Raw genomic sequence first — 13,875 nt, 5'->3', positions numbered from 1 at the left:
AGCCTGGAATTGGGCTCATCTCAGCTCTGGTGCATGCAGTGCAGCATCCCATGGGTCAGTGCCTTAAAAGCACTGCTGCCTTCTCTCACGGTGAAGCACTAGTGGGCAACTTTCAAGTGAGGCAATCTTGAAAACACTTCTGAAATTATTACCTGGAGTCTCAGAGTGGGAACGTTCCTGGACTACAACAGAAAAATCCCATACTGGCATAGATGTCATCATATTCTGGGAAAATGTGGACAAAGTTGTCCGTTAATTTTCGTTTTATGTCTTTTTATAGATATATGCAATGGTATGTATTTGCTGAAGTTGCCACAAAAGAGAGCTTAAAAAAGAAATACAAGCCTTAGGAGACCTCATTACAGTGCAACAGCAAAACTAAATAATGCAAGGGACATGACCTTGATAAAAAGAACTTTAATACAAAACATGTTGTAATAATATTAAGATTGAAGGTTTCAACACATTAAAACTATAGTTATTACACCAAGAAGGCCCTTGCACCTTTACCTCAATTCCCTTGCACTCAAGCATTACTCTTCTTCAACAAATGGATTGATATAATTCCATCTACTGAAAAAAATTGGTATTTATATTGATTTTGAAGGTATTATGAAGAGATGCCTGTCAGATATTCTAATTGTCTCCTTATACATATTACATATAACAAAGATTAAATTAGGTAGCTGCTTCCGCCCATCAAACAAAAATAACTGAACCTTTTCCCAAATGAGGTCTCTAATTCCTGATAGACATTGTCCAGACCAGTAAGCGGTGCATACATGAAGAGATGGCTATCCTAGCACTTGCAGTGCTGTGATTTGTGGGTGAGTGCATCCTTACAGTATAGCCTTCTAAAAGGAGATGGATGCGTGTGTATGTGAGAAAGTGAAGACAGAAAAAGAACCAAAGGAAGGTACAGCTTTCATTAATTTCTTTCTGCCCTGTAGTAGTGGAGAAGTACTTCACATGGGTTTTCTCACTGTCATCCTGAATACGTTTGGAAGGAAGTGAATAAATAAATTTTTTTCAGAAATGGTTGGCTTTTGTGTGAGTTATAGTAGCTCTTTTGGTAATTTCTTTCGGCACTGCTGGAAGGGACAGCTGAAATCATGGAGGCAAAACTGTGTCAGCCCTTCGAATATATGGGATATCACTCTGAGTTGTGTACTCTGGCAAGGTAAGAGTAGAGAGCAGGCATGCTGCCTGCAGCTAGGACAGCATAAAAATATGAATCTTTGAGACTGAAGTTTGGAACTGTGAACATCCTATGTTTTAATGATAATAGAAAAAAAATGAGCAGATTGCAATAAGGTGTCGTATAAATACAGTTTTATGTAAAGAAATAGCCAAAGCCTGGTAGACCTTCATGGATTTAATTTCTTTAGTGTGTGAAGCACCTTGCAAGGGAAGAAACCAGCAGCCTTGGTTTAAATATGAATTATTGTTGTATATTGTGTTATTCTATAAATATTTTTAAAAATTTAGATCTATGGTATTTTCTGTGAAACACTGAATATAGTGGTTAGGTTTGCTTTATCTAACTAGTCTTGATTTTCTGTCCTCAAATCTTATACTGTCATTAATACTTGTCCAAGTTTTATGAAAACCCATCTAATACCTTCAGTTAGCAGGAAAACTGCATTAGTACTAAGTTCACTGCAGAGATTCAAACATTAAGTTATCTTCTTGTAGGGTGATTTGACTCAATTTCTCTTAAAAGGTGATTAAAGAAAGTGGACCTCCGCACATGAAGAGCTTTGTTACACGAGTTACAGTAGGAGAATTCACTGCAGAAGGAGAGGGCAACAGTAAGAAACTCTCAAAGAAGCGTGCTGCAATGGCTGTCCTACAAGAACTTAAGAAACTTCCTCCTCTTCCTGTGATTGAAAAGCCAAAACTTTACTTTAAAAAGCGTCCAAAAACAATATTGAAGGTATGTGTCCATTCTTGACAGAATTAAGGATGTTTGCTCACAAAGAGTCACAAATAAAGGCTTATTTGTCATTTTTTGTCTATATTGTTACAGTTACTTGTTAGTGTCAATATTGTTTGCCTGTGCCAATATGCCTTTTTTTTAAGTCCTGAGAATGCTGTGGAATTCTCAAACATAATGGCTTGTAAATAGCTCACATCATTGAAGTCTTCAAGGGTTTGGATCAAGTCTAAGTAGAGGATCAAGCCCTCCAAGCAACTCTGTACAGCCATGTGAAGTTTTAGAATCATCTCTTCTGGGAGGCCCTACTAGCATATGTAGTGACTCTCTCCCTGGGCTTTCCCCCCTCCCCAGTTTGACAAGGGAGAGAGATACATGAAATAGTAAATACAGAGGGTACTACTTTAGTGCTTCAGTACTTACTTTACTAAAAGTATGACCCTTAGGAATCTGTATACTGAGTGTACCAAGTAGGTACAGAGTTCTGAAGGAGCAACCACCAGAAAAGCCCTTTAATATAAGCAAATACTTTGGAGATTGCAACACTGGGTTTTGAAAATGTACAGAGGACTTATTTGTTACCTTCCTCTTTTCATTTGCCTTCAAAACAGAGTCAATGATTTTTTCAAGAAAACCTACTTTAATTAGATACCTATCTCCTAGTAGGATTCTGGGGGTCTAACTCAAAAATGTTTAGGAAAAAATTGGCAGGAAAATTATTTGATGGAAAACCATCAGCATTAATGCAGCTTTAAAGCTGGCAGATCTGAAAAGGCTTTTGGTTTGGCTTTCTCATTTTGGAAAGTTTTTCTCAAGAAAGGTGCTAAGGGTATAATAATGTAAGAATCCCTTACATTACCATATACCACTTACCATTATGAACTTAAATTTAGTTATCCAAGGTCGACCTTGTTAGAAAGAGACACTAATTGTCAAAATAAGCTGAATGTGTAGAAGGTTTTCATTTTTCGAATATCCAAACTTCTGAAATGCTTTCAGTGTGCTCATTTCTTTCAATTTAATCTACAAGTGTTTTACGCATCAAAAAAGTGGCAACAAAAACTTCTTTTTGTTTGTATATATATTTATGAAGCTGTATCTTATGGCTGGCTCTTTATTTAGCCTGCTCTGCATTTTGTCTCTGCCTGGCTTCTTGCCCACACAGCTGCCCTTGTGTATGACATTGTCTTAGCTCTTTCACCTACATCTTCTCTAACTACTTCAGCAGTTACACTACAAGGATTTGCTGCACAGCTTTCTAAATATAATATCCCTCTCTAACCTTTGCCTTCAGTTGCTGATAATGTCTTCAGGTTCTGGAACACTACTTGTTATTTGAGAAACTCAAGGAAGCATGAGTGCTCATCTTCTCTTAGCTGACAAATGGTTTCATAAAAAGGAAATAGCTCAATAATATAAAAACAATTCTACATTCAAATGCCATTTACATTTGTGAGTTCTTTCTTTGTGTTATGGTATATAAATCAGTTAAATATGACTTCAGCTAAATTTTTCTGGGTCTTAATTTCTTCTTCCTAAGATCTACAAACAAATATTTTCATAGCTGTTTCCTTTGAGAGAGCATTTGCCATGTGAGCAATAACTCATTAAAAGAATTCCAGAACCAGAGAGTTTGTAATGATTGTAGTTTTTCACTTTTCTCTGTAATCTTGGACAGACGACTTTGTCAGTTCTTTTGTTTTTCCCCCATCAGATCAATTCCCTCACCAGCCATACATTTTGACGTGTTATTGTGAGGATTATTGTCTGTTAAGCATTTGAACTACTTTGTGGGTGGTTCACAACATGCAACATTTCTAGCCATTCAGTTTATAAAAGTATTTTGAGGCTAAACTAACATGACACACAGAGTAAACCTTCTGCACCTGTAGTTGCATTGTAGGATGGAAGGCAGGGGTGCTAAGAAGGAAAGCAGGAAGGCTGAGAGAGGAAGCTTCCTTATTATATATGATAAATCTTTTTTTATCTCTTGTAAATCTCATCTCTTCTTAGTGTAATGCATGTTCCAGCATTGTGCAACCTATTTTAAAGGGTCCTAGAAGTAGGGCAATAAGATATAATTGACTGATGAATCTGCCGATTTTCATCCATCCTCATAAGGACCTCCACAGATAGATGAGGGTATTTGTAGCTTGCAGGTGTCAGGTGTGCACACTACCTGCAGCTGTATCAGACCATGTTTTTCCACAGCTTTGAGCCTGAGGATTCTTATCTTTTGTGTCATGATCAGAAAATTATTTACAAATTTACTTCCTATTCTCTCAAAAGGAGTATTAAAAAAGAGATAACCCAAGTAAATGTTTTATTGAAGCAGGGTAGTAATTGTATGATATATACTGAAATAATGGTTCTTTTCTTTAAACCTGGTTTAGACTGGACCAGAATATGGTCAAGGAATGAATCCCATCAGTCGTTTGGCTCAGATCCAACAGGCCAAAAAGGAGAAGGAGCCAGAGTATGTTCTTCTTTCAGAGAGAGGAATGCCTCGCCGTCGAGAGTTTGTTATGCAGGTATCATTTGCTGTCAAGTTAGACATAATGGACTTGCTTTGTTTTGTTCAAACTCAAGCAAGATGGTGGCATAATATGAAGTGGATCTTCCTGTGTTTAGTTCTTTGCTTTAAAGTCAGTTATACAAGAGTAGAATGAAATACAGTATCAGAAAACCTGTCTAAACTTTCTTCTTTGTCCTGGTGAAACAAATGGCCATTTGGTTACATGCCTTCTAGGCCCTTTGCTTGTAGTGGTTTTCCATTTTTTTTTTTGCTGTTTTTGTCTCTGATGGTTCATGATTTATTTACTTGTCTTTTGGAAAAAAAAATTGGGCTGTTGTTGATCAGAGGATTGCAATAATAACTAGTATTCTGAAGTATGGATATTAATATCTCCATACTACCTAGCATTTTGGTTTTAAAAATAGTGTTGTAAATATATTCAGATTTTCAGTTTCTTTTTGGCTTTGCTTATATCTGAAATACAACAAAGAAAAGCCTTCTATCATGTGTTTTGGCCTGTCCTCTGTCTGGACCTAATACAGAAACAGTAGATCATTAAAGTTTCTTTCATATTTAAATTAAGAACATGTACAAAAATTTAATATAACTGTGATATTTTGTTAGATAGCACAACAGCAGGTTGAGAAAGATTAGGAACAGGAAAGGATTCTGTGCCTTTGTGTTTTCACTCAAGGGTAATTTTGTGCCGGAACAACTCAGAACAGCATACCTCAACATGTTTTGACTTGTTGTCTACAAACCACACCAAAATGTCACTTCTGATCAGAAGCAGAATTTATGATGTTCCAGCACCTTGTTCTCTAGAAAATTAGTTGTGTTTTCACTTAAATCTGTAACTTCCTCCTTCATGTCTATGAAGATAGTCTAGCAATCTTAATTTTCTTGAACCTCAGTGGTCTTTCTTGATGATTTGCTATTTTTCTCTCTGAAGCAAAAGATGTTGGGTTCTTTTTGTTTCAGAATTTTTTTCATTAATATAATCTTGCATTTACAACTTTTCGTGAAACCTGAAATTATTTGAAAAAGAGCGATTCTATCACAGACAATCTCATTTCCTGTGCTTAAACCCCCATGGGACTGTCCACAGTTAGTGGTTGTTGTGTGAGGCCTCAGAAGAGGACAGTGTAACACAGCCCAGTATTAGAAAAATGGGTTGAGAATTTAGTTTTCTGCTGGAGGAATTCAGATCTTTAGTTTGAATAAAAAAAGTCTTAAAAGCAGGAAATATGTAGAAGATTCCTTTTATGTAAGAAGGCTTGTGAAAAAAAAGTCAAAGAAATTTCATAGAACAGTTGCTTTGTTATGAATACTTTTAAACTCCATTTTCACCCTTTTGCAGTATTTTCAAACTAAAATCGTACTGCTGCTTCTACTGCCTTCAGGAAGTCTCAGTGGATCCATTATGGCATGCAAAAAACCCTATCAGAATAAAAAACCTTTGTATAAACTACTTAAACAATGTTTTCATTTAATTTAATTGAATGTGGAAGTAAAATATCCAGAGATAATATGTTCATTTTTATCTGTCACACAAAGAGCAAGTTTAGATGTGATGAAATGGATCCAATTACTTGTCCTGGCTACTAGATAAACAGAAGAAAACCTCTGATGACATTAGTTGGTGTTCTGTTCCCAAAGTTAATTTCAGAAAGATCTTTCTCTTTGTAGTCAGACCTTTAATCCTTGATAGAGGTTATAATAATAGCTAAACCAGTTTTACAGGTCTGAGAAATAGCAACACATTGATTTATTGTGAGCTATGTTATAAATTATCATTTTGTCTTGTCCTATTAAAGTCCCTCAATTTTATTGCATATAAACTTGTAGCAGATTGGCTATTTTCTAATTGTTATTGTGAACTGCATAGAAGATAAGGTTTATATTTCAAGATTATTAATATTCCTGGCTTCGGTAGCTGAAACTTTTTACTTAATTATATATATACGTTAAAGGAATAGTCATGATTATTATTATTTTCATCCTTTTCTTAATATTTAGAATTAATAAGTATTTGAGTAAGTAAGAATTTAAACTTTTAGGAAAATATATATATATATATGATAATTTGAGGAAAGTGAAGCATTATTTAATAACATAAACTACTAAATAACATTTATTATTTATTTAACATTAGCGTGCCTGTTTTTGCATTTTTTTTAAAGCTCCTTCCAGGCTGTTTCAGGTCTTTGACCTCTGAGGTTTCTTTTGTTCAGATCACCTTGGCTGTTTTATTATTTTTATTTTATTTTGATTTCCTTTTTTTTGACACGCTTTTGAAACTGTGCACTATTTTAAGAGACAGTTTGGCAAATAAAAGGGCTTAATGGACAGAACAAAATATACCTATCAAAGAGCTATGAATATTGCATAAATGGATACTAATGACAGTGCTAATGTCACAAACCAGACCCATACAGCTCCAGAAGTTTTAAGAATGGTACCCAAGCCAAGAACTAAGTTAGAACTGCACACTTTGTGGCTATCCATTGTCTACAATTTGTCCTTATTTTAAGGCTTTGATTTCTCCTCATTTTATGAAAGGCATCGTGTTTGTCAGAAACCCTTTGTGCTGTACAGACCACAGGTCCAATGAGGAGCTTTCTTTCCAAAGACTGTTTTGATCAAAGCTAATCAGGTGTAAGTGGTCCCAGCCCCCATCTTCCTTGCAAGTGTGACCAAGTGGGAGGAATGCAAATATGGTTTTCATCTTTCCTTAGAAACCACTCTCATTTAAATCTCCAGGTCACTATTTGTCTCTCCATTGTTCTGGATACTGTCCTGATGATGCTGGGGAGCTGCTGCTCCTACAAGAAAGAGGAAGTACAGACCCTGTGGCACTTCCAGCGTTAAGAAAGAGTGGGGGAGAGGTTCATTAGGCATAATGGGGTTGACACAAGAGGCTAGTGGAAGAGAGAGGCAACTACATGAGCCCTGAGATACAGAAAAATATGGCTCTTTGATATGAGTTTGGAAACCTTCTGAAAAATCTAAACAAGCTCCTCTGTGTGAACTAATACTGTAGTCCCACATTGCACTACTTTTTCAAGATTGCATCTTCATCAGAAGAACTGACAACTGTTGATAGATCAGGTGTATTACATGGGGATATTAAGGAATCTTGTATTTGTCATGATTATGATCAATATTTTCTTTTTAAGGTAAAAGTAGGCAATGATATTACTACTGGAACAGGCCCAAACAAGAAAATAGCTAAAAGAAATGCAGCAGAAGCAATGTTGCTACAGCTGGGTTACAAAGCCTCTACTCCTCTTCAAGACCAGCCAGAAAAGGTGAGAACCAATTGTTATGATGCCCTTATTTTACCCTTGTCTAAATTTTAACCTGTATCAGCTAATCACTTAGTAAGAGTGGAAGCTTAAGCTTGTGCAACCCCTATTTTAGGGAATTGCTTGTCACAAATTTGCCTTTGTTTAGCTACACCTCTATAGCCACATCTATTAGTAAGTGCAGCCTCTGCTCCTGTAAGAGTTACTAGGAACAGAAAGGTAGTTCCATCGAATAGGGTGTGTGGAGAAGTGTACATGTGACGTGTGCATCTATTTCCTCTTACAAATCAGGCTGAATGTGCCTCTTGCTTTTATTCCATTTTGGGCAACCATGAGAGCACTGAAAGGAACTATGTTAGTAATTTTCATACACGAAATAGCCTTAGTAGTCAATGTTTTATCTTCCCATTGCATGTGCACTAAAAGCATTCCAGAAAAAGAATGGCCTTTTCAGATTTGATGACTGATAAAGAAAAGTCTTTTTTATGGAGAAGACTTTGCATTTTAAATTCATGTGTTGCAGGTATGTGTTTCCATGTTAAGTACGTGTAACTTAGCATTCCTGTCCTGTTTTGTGTTTATTAATAAGAGATGTTGTAATCAAAATTGGGTGTTAAAGATTTTGCCTTTTGTATCCTGAAAAGATATTTGGTAAGGTATTCGACTAAGCTGTCACTCTAAGCACCTTCTGTCATATGCAGTCACTGCATGTATATATTTTGATAATTTCTTGCATGTTTATTGTGACTGCACTAGCTAGCTCAGGTCAACAGAATGTTCTGATATGTATATATATACGTGAAGATACTCTGTTCTATATGTTCAGTACTCCTAGCCAGGAAAAATAAATGCTGTGCTGGTGACTTGGCCCCACCTCCTTCTGTTTCCCTCTCCTCTGAGAGTAGCAGCAATATGTATGCTGTTCACACACACCTTCACTATGCTCTTCACTATAAGTCTTAGTCATAGACAGGTGTGAAATACTCTGAACAGAATACTTGGAAGCTAAATGATGTTCCTAGTGAGAACACATTGTGCAGACATAGCCATTTGAAAACAGGGTTCTGACTGAGTCAAATGATAATTCATTTTCACCAGAATGCTGACACTTTTTTGCTGTAGAATATACTTTCTACAGTATAAAAGTTTCAGCTTTTTCTTCACTACCAATATGACCAAAGGGCTTTAATGGAAAACAAGGAAAAACAGAGAAGTCAACTTTTTTTTTCCCCTAGTAGGAAAACATAGGCTTTCATTCTTGGATTTTAAATGGAACTAATTTTACTAAGTATTTTCCAGAGATAAAGCCTGAAAAAATTCAGCCCACAACATAGTTGCTTTGGAGAGCTCTACGCAGTGGAAACTTGTGGTTACATTGAAATCCTTAAAAGAAATTGAGGGCTAAAAAGAGATGATGCTGCTTGGTTTCCGTACAGTTATTAAACTATTAGTTACAAGTGCATTACCTTTAGATAATCAGGTTTAATTACATACTTGCAGATGTATACGTTTTAGAATTGGTAGACTAGCGTATAGTGACCTAATACTATTCTTAACACAATGAACAAACATGTTACTGTATCCAAAAAATGTGAAGTACTCAAATTTTATGTAGTGACAGTAACATAACAAGATCATAACAAATTTTTATAGCTTTGTTGGGGTTAAGGACATAAAATGTCTAGAACATCTGGCTTTATCTTCTGTATGTAACAGACTGAACATATTTGGAGATGCACAAGTTAGTTTGTGTAGCTTAAAGCATTTTAATTCTCAAACTAGACTGTGGTGGAGAAGAGGGAAAATAACCCTTAGATCTCTATCAATTTGAGCGCTGAAAAATTCCTTCCATATAAATTGCACAATAAAGTACACCATTAGAATATACTTGTTTCTCTCTTTGAATCCAAAATGGGACCTAGTGTAGATTGGCTGATGTAGCAGGTTGGCATCTAAATGGACAATTTCACTTGTGTGCTTTTTGATGATTTTAATAGAAAAGGCAACTTTTTTTTCTTCAGTGTCCCTCCTTCCCTGAGTCTTTTCATTCTGTTCTTCCTTCCTAAAAAAAAAAAATAGTGGCTGTATTCATTGTTTTAATGAAGACCTAAGAGTGTTACAAGAGCAATGCATGGTGCTGCTGGCAGCACAGGTAATCCAGGTTAAAAAAAGTAAAGGCTCTGCTATTTTCTGAGCTAGTCTTATTCCTGGAGGAAATCAGTAATGTTTGTGCACAGCCCTGAGGAGAGCAATTTGAAAGTGCACTGGGAGACTTTTTGCAGCTGTCAGAATTTTAGCTCCATGGATAAGAATGGAGAGTTGTTATAATGTTTTCAGGTTTCTGTCTTTTTGTTTCTTCTTGGCACTTGTGTTCTCCTAGAGAGAATAAAAACAGAGTAGATTGAATTCATGTGAGGCAGCAGCATTAAGGGTCACTTACTGATAGATGAATTCTTGTTAAATTCCCCATCATAATCAAGTTAATAAACAATAAAAAAGAAGAATGAGGGGAGTTGGATATGTTCTTCTCTTATTGTAGCAGTGCGCTTGTGCTGGTATCATATCATGGATGGATAGTATGGATACCTAACACAACCATGCTGTTGTAACAGCAGTAAATACAAACATACTTATAGATTTCCTGTTGTTTATTTGTTTGAAGAACTGTTGTCTCCCATATTTTCCAATAGACATATTTGCTTCCTAATATAAATAAAACAAGTTATGTGAAATTGAAATGCATGAAGGTGGGTGACCAGTGTAAAAGCCAACTGTAATACCTGTCCTCCCTTTCCATTATATATCTCCTGTTTTCATTGCACAATGCCAAGGCTCTAAACACTTTGGATGTACATGACGATGAAAAGAAAGGAAGCAATCATTTGAATAGCTGCTTTGCATAGTGTGCTCTTCCCTGCTCTTTCCCAAGGAAAACATATCATCTAGTATTCTTCGTTACAGCATGATAGTAATCTAAACAACTTTAACACAACTTCTGGGATGCATGGGCAGATTTCAGCTCATTGATCCCCCTTTGCATCTCTTCCACTTTACAGTCAACTCCATATTCCAGAGCAAATGATTACAGCTTTGTACAATTTATATGCCAACATGGCATATAGCCTGCTTTGCTGCGAGGTTTTCTGTGTGCATACAAAATCCCAGTGAAATCTGAAAAGGATCATTTGTTTCACATGCATAGAGCTGGTTGTCAATAGCTCCTAAGTAGTGAGGAAGCTTGGACTTGTTTATCCACTTCTACAATAAACCTAGAACACTGCCATCTTATTTACTGTGTAGACTTCAATGATGCCCTGATTTTGAAACTGTTAATTGCTCCCCTATTCCATGTCAGAGTAATACCCAGTATTAAACATAATAAAATTAATTTGAGGACAATTAACTTCATCAAAAATATATTAAAATAATGGAAAATTGCAACCATTTTTGCTTCCACATCAACAACTAAATGGATTCACAGCAAATAAATATTATAAAATTACACCCAAAGTACTTTATAGTGTTTATGCATTCCTTTGTAGGCAGTTATTAGGGTCTTCTAGTTTTAGAATGTAATTTCTCTGTTGTCTGTTTGTGTTTTCAGTTGAGAGCTGCTTAAAATATTTAATTTTATTTAGATCTGATTTGGTAACTTATTGAGATGAGCCTAATCCTTGGGGAAACATTTATATTTCAGTGTTAGGCAATAGTTGTTAATGTTTATTCATGAAGGGTACGTTACTCGAATAACCTTAGACAAAAATTAAGATGTGTTAGCAAAATTTTGCCACTTGGATGTGGCAATCCCAAGTCATCCTTTTTTAGAATCTTTCAACTAAATTTATAAACAGGAATGTTCTGCTTAGGGGGTAGTTTGCTCTTTATTTATTTTGTCTTTTTCTACCTGTTTCAGCTTGGAGAAAACAAGAGTTGGAATGGCCAGAATGTTGGGTTTTCTGAGCCAACGAATAACAGTAAGTATTGCTTTCTAAATTTGTATTTATGCTTACTTCTCTTGCTCTCTGTAGGATTTGGAGTATCTGAGACAATTGAAATGCTTTTTCTAAATATTTTAGGATTTTTTTTGCAATTAGATGAATTAACTCCTGAGTGTCCTCTGTGTGAATGTAGGTATGAATGAGTGCAGGAACAAGGAGATTTTTATTTACTCATTGAATCATTGAATCCCTCAGTTTATAAGGGATTTTAGGAGGTCATCTAAGCTGCCTACTCAAAACATAGTCAGTACAGAGTTCAGACAAGGTTGCTCATGCCTTTTTAATAGTTCTCCAGGGACAGAGATTCCATAGCTTCTCTGGGCAGCCTGTTCTAATGCTTAACTATATTCACACTGAATTTTCAAATTTTTTTTCTTGTCAGAACATCTCTTTTTTGTTTATCACTATCATCTCCTGTTCTTCTGCTATATATCTCAGTATATATGCTTGGCTCCATCTTTTTGACAACCTCTTCTTAGGTACTGGAAGGCTGCTATTAGGTCTCTCAAAGCATACCACTGTCCAAACAGATTTCCATCATCTAGTAATTTATTTACCTAGACTTTAACATCACAGCTTGGAGACAAGTATGCTGTGGGAGATATGATATCAACAGTCTTGCTAAAGCCAGGGTAAATCACATCCAATGCTCTTCCTTCCTTCATAAATCCAGTCATTTTATCATAAAAGGCAGTCACGTTGTGTGACCACAAGTGGCTTTAAGAGGACTATATGATTTTCCCAAGAGTAGAGTGAGACTGACCAGCCTGCCTGTTTTGATGATGATGCCCTTCTCCAGGCATCTGCATGACTTTTTGAAGATAACAGAGAGTGGCCTCACAATGATATAAGCTGGTTGACTCAGCATGCTAAGGTATATCCCATTTTGTCCAATGGATCCACAGGAAGTTCCACCTAAATGAGAGGAAGAACTTCTTTACTGTACAGGTGACCAAACACTGGAGCAGATTGCCCAGAGAGGTTGTGGAGTCTTCCTCACTGAAGATATACATGAACTATCTGGACACAATCCTGTGCCACGTGCTCTGGGATGACCCTACTTGAGCAGGGAGGTTGGACCAGATGACCCACTGTGGTTCCTTCCAGCCTTACCCATTCTGGGATTCTGCGATTTTGTGATTCTGTGACTTATATGGGCTGAGGTCTACCTTTTCTCAAGGCATTCCTGACTCTGATCAGGTTCTACTACTGGTAGTTTCTCTCTTCCTTGAGCTGTGTCTGTAGACACAAAGGCCCAAGAAACCTTGTTGGTGAAGACTGAATTGAGTTTCACTGCAACAGGTAAAGAATAGGATAGAACTTGGTAACTTTGTAGCTAGATTTTTACCTTTAAAGTGGTATAGATAATATAAATAGTACTTCCTTCACTTTTTTGTGAGCCCTGAATTTTTCTCTAGGACTGTGTATAGTTTTGAACTTAAGAGTCCCAAACATTATCTCCCTCAGCTAAGGATTGTACTAGAGATGGATACCCACATGAGCTACCTTCTATTTTTTGCCTATGTACATCTGACAGACATGGTCCTAAAAGTAGGTTTTAAGGTGTTTCAGTATATATGTGGTCTTCCTAGTCACAAGACCTGAGGAATTATTTGTGCCTCAACTTACACAACAGTTTACTAATATTTAAAGTGATCTTGGATTCACCACATACCATTGCATTTCCCTGAAAGGAAGTATTCTACAAGATCTAAGACTTCTTATTAATTGCTTCCTTACAGCTCTTTCATCAGCCTATATCCACACTTGTAGATGACTTCTATTTGCCTTGTCAAAATCTCCAAGTCAAGGCGTGTGAAATATCTTTAAATGTTAATATCTTCAAATGTTAACATATTAGAGTTTGAGACAGCAGAATAAGATCTCTGACTTTTGTCTTCTATACTTGCAGTGTCTTGTAGCAAAGATATTTATAGATGACACCACAATCATCTGGTACACCAAAGAGAAAAAACAATCCCTTTCTCAGGCTTCATCTGACAAGACAGTTATACGTGTAAATCCAAATCTAGAAGGAGAACACAAAGGCAAACTCATTCAACAGGAGACAAGATCAACAAAATTATGTTTTAAACCAGTGCTGACCAACTAACTTAT

General features: G+C 36.3%; 1 protein-coding gene across 5 annotated transcripts in view; it reads left to right on the top strand.

Annotated features, from left to right (window-relative positions):
* The window catches only part of STAU2 (staufen double-stranded RNA binding protein 2), a 150,190-nt gene that overhangs the window by 40,252 nt on the left and 96,063 nt on the right, over positions 1–13,875 (top strand). For all 5 annotated transcript variants that reach the window (XM_027638548.1, XM_027638546.1, XM_027638547.1 and 2 more), the window contains exons 7-10: positions 1,724–1,936; positions 4,330–4,467; positions 7,631–7,762; positions 11,673–11,733. In XM_027638548.1, coding sequence (XP_027494349.1) covers positions 1,724–1,936; positions 4,330–4,467; positions 7,631–7,762; positions 11,673–11,733 — 544 coding nt within the window. The remainder of the gene's footprint in view (positions 1–1,723; positions 1,937–4,329; positions 4,468–7,630; positions 7,763–11,672; positions 11,734–13,875) is intronic.

Source organism: Corapipo altera, unplaced genomic scaffold (assembly GCF_003945725.1).
Source record: "Corapipo altera isolate COAL_440 unplaced genomic scaffold, ASM394572v1 49, whole genome shotgun sequence".
Taxonomy (NCBI): domain Eukaryota; kingdom Metazoa; phylum Chordata; class Aves; order Passeriformes; family Pipridae; genus Corapipo; species Corapipo altera.
Note: the sequence above shows the minus strand (reverse complement) of the source record. Positions and strands in the feature narration are given on the sequence as shown.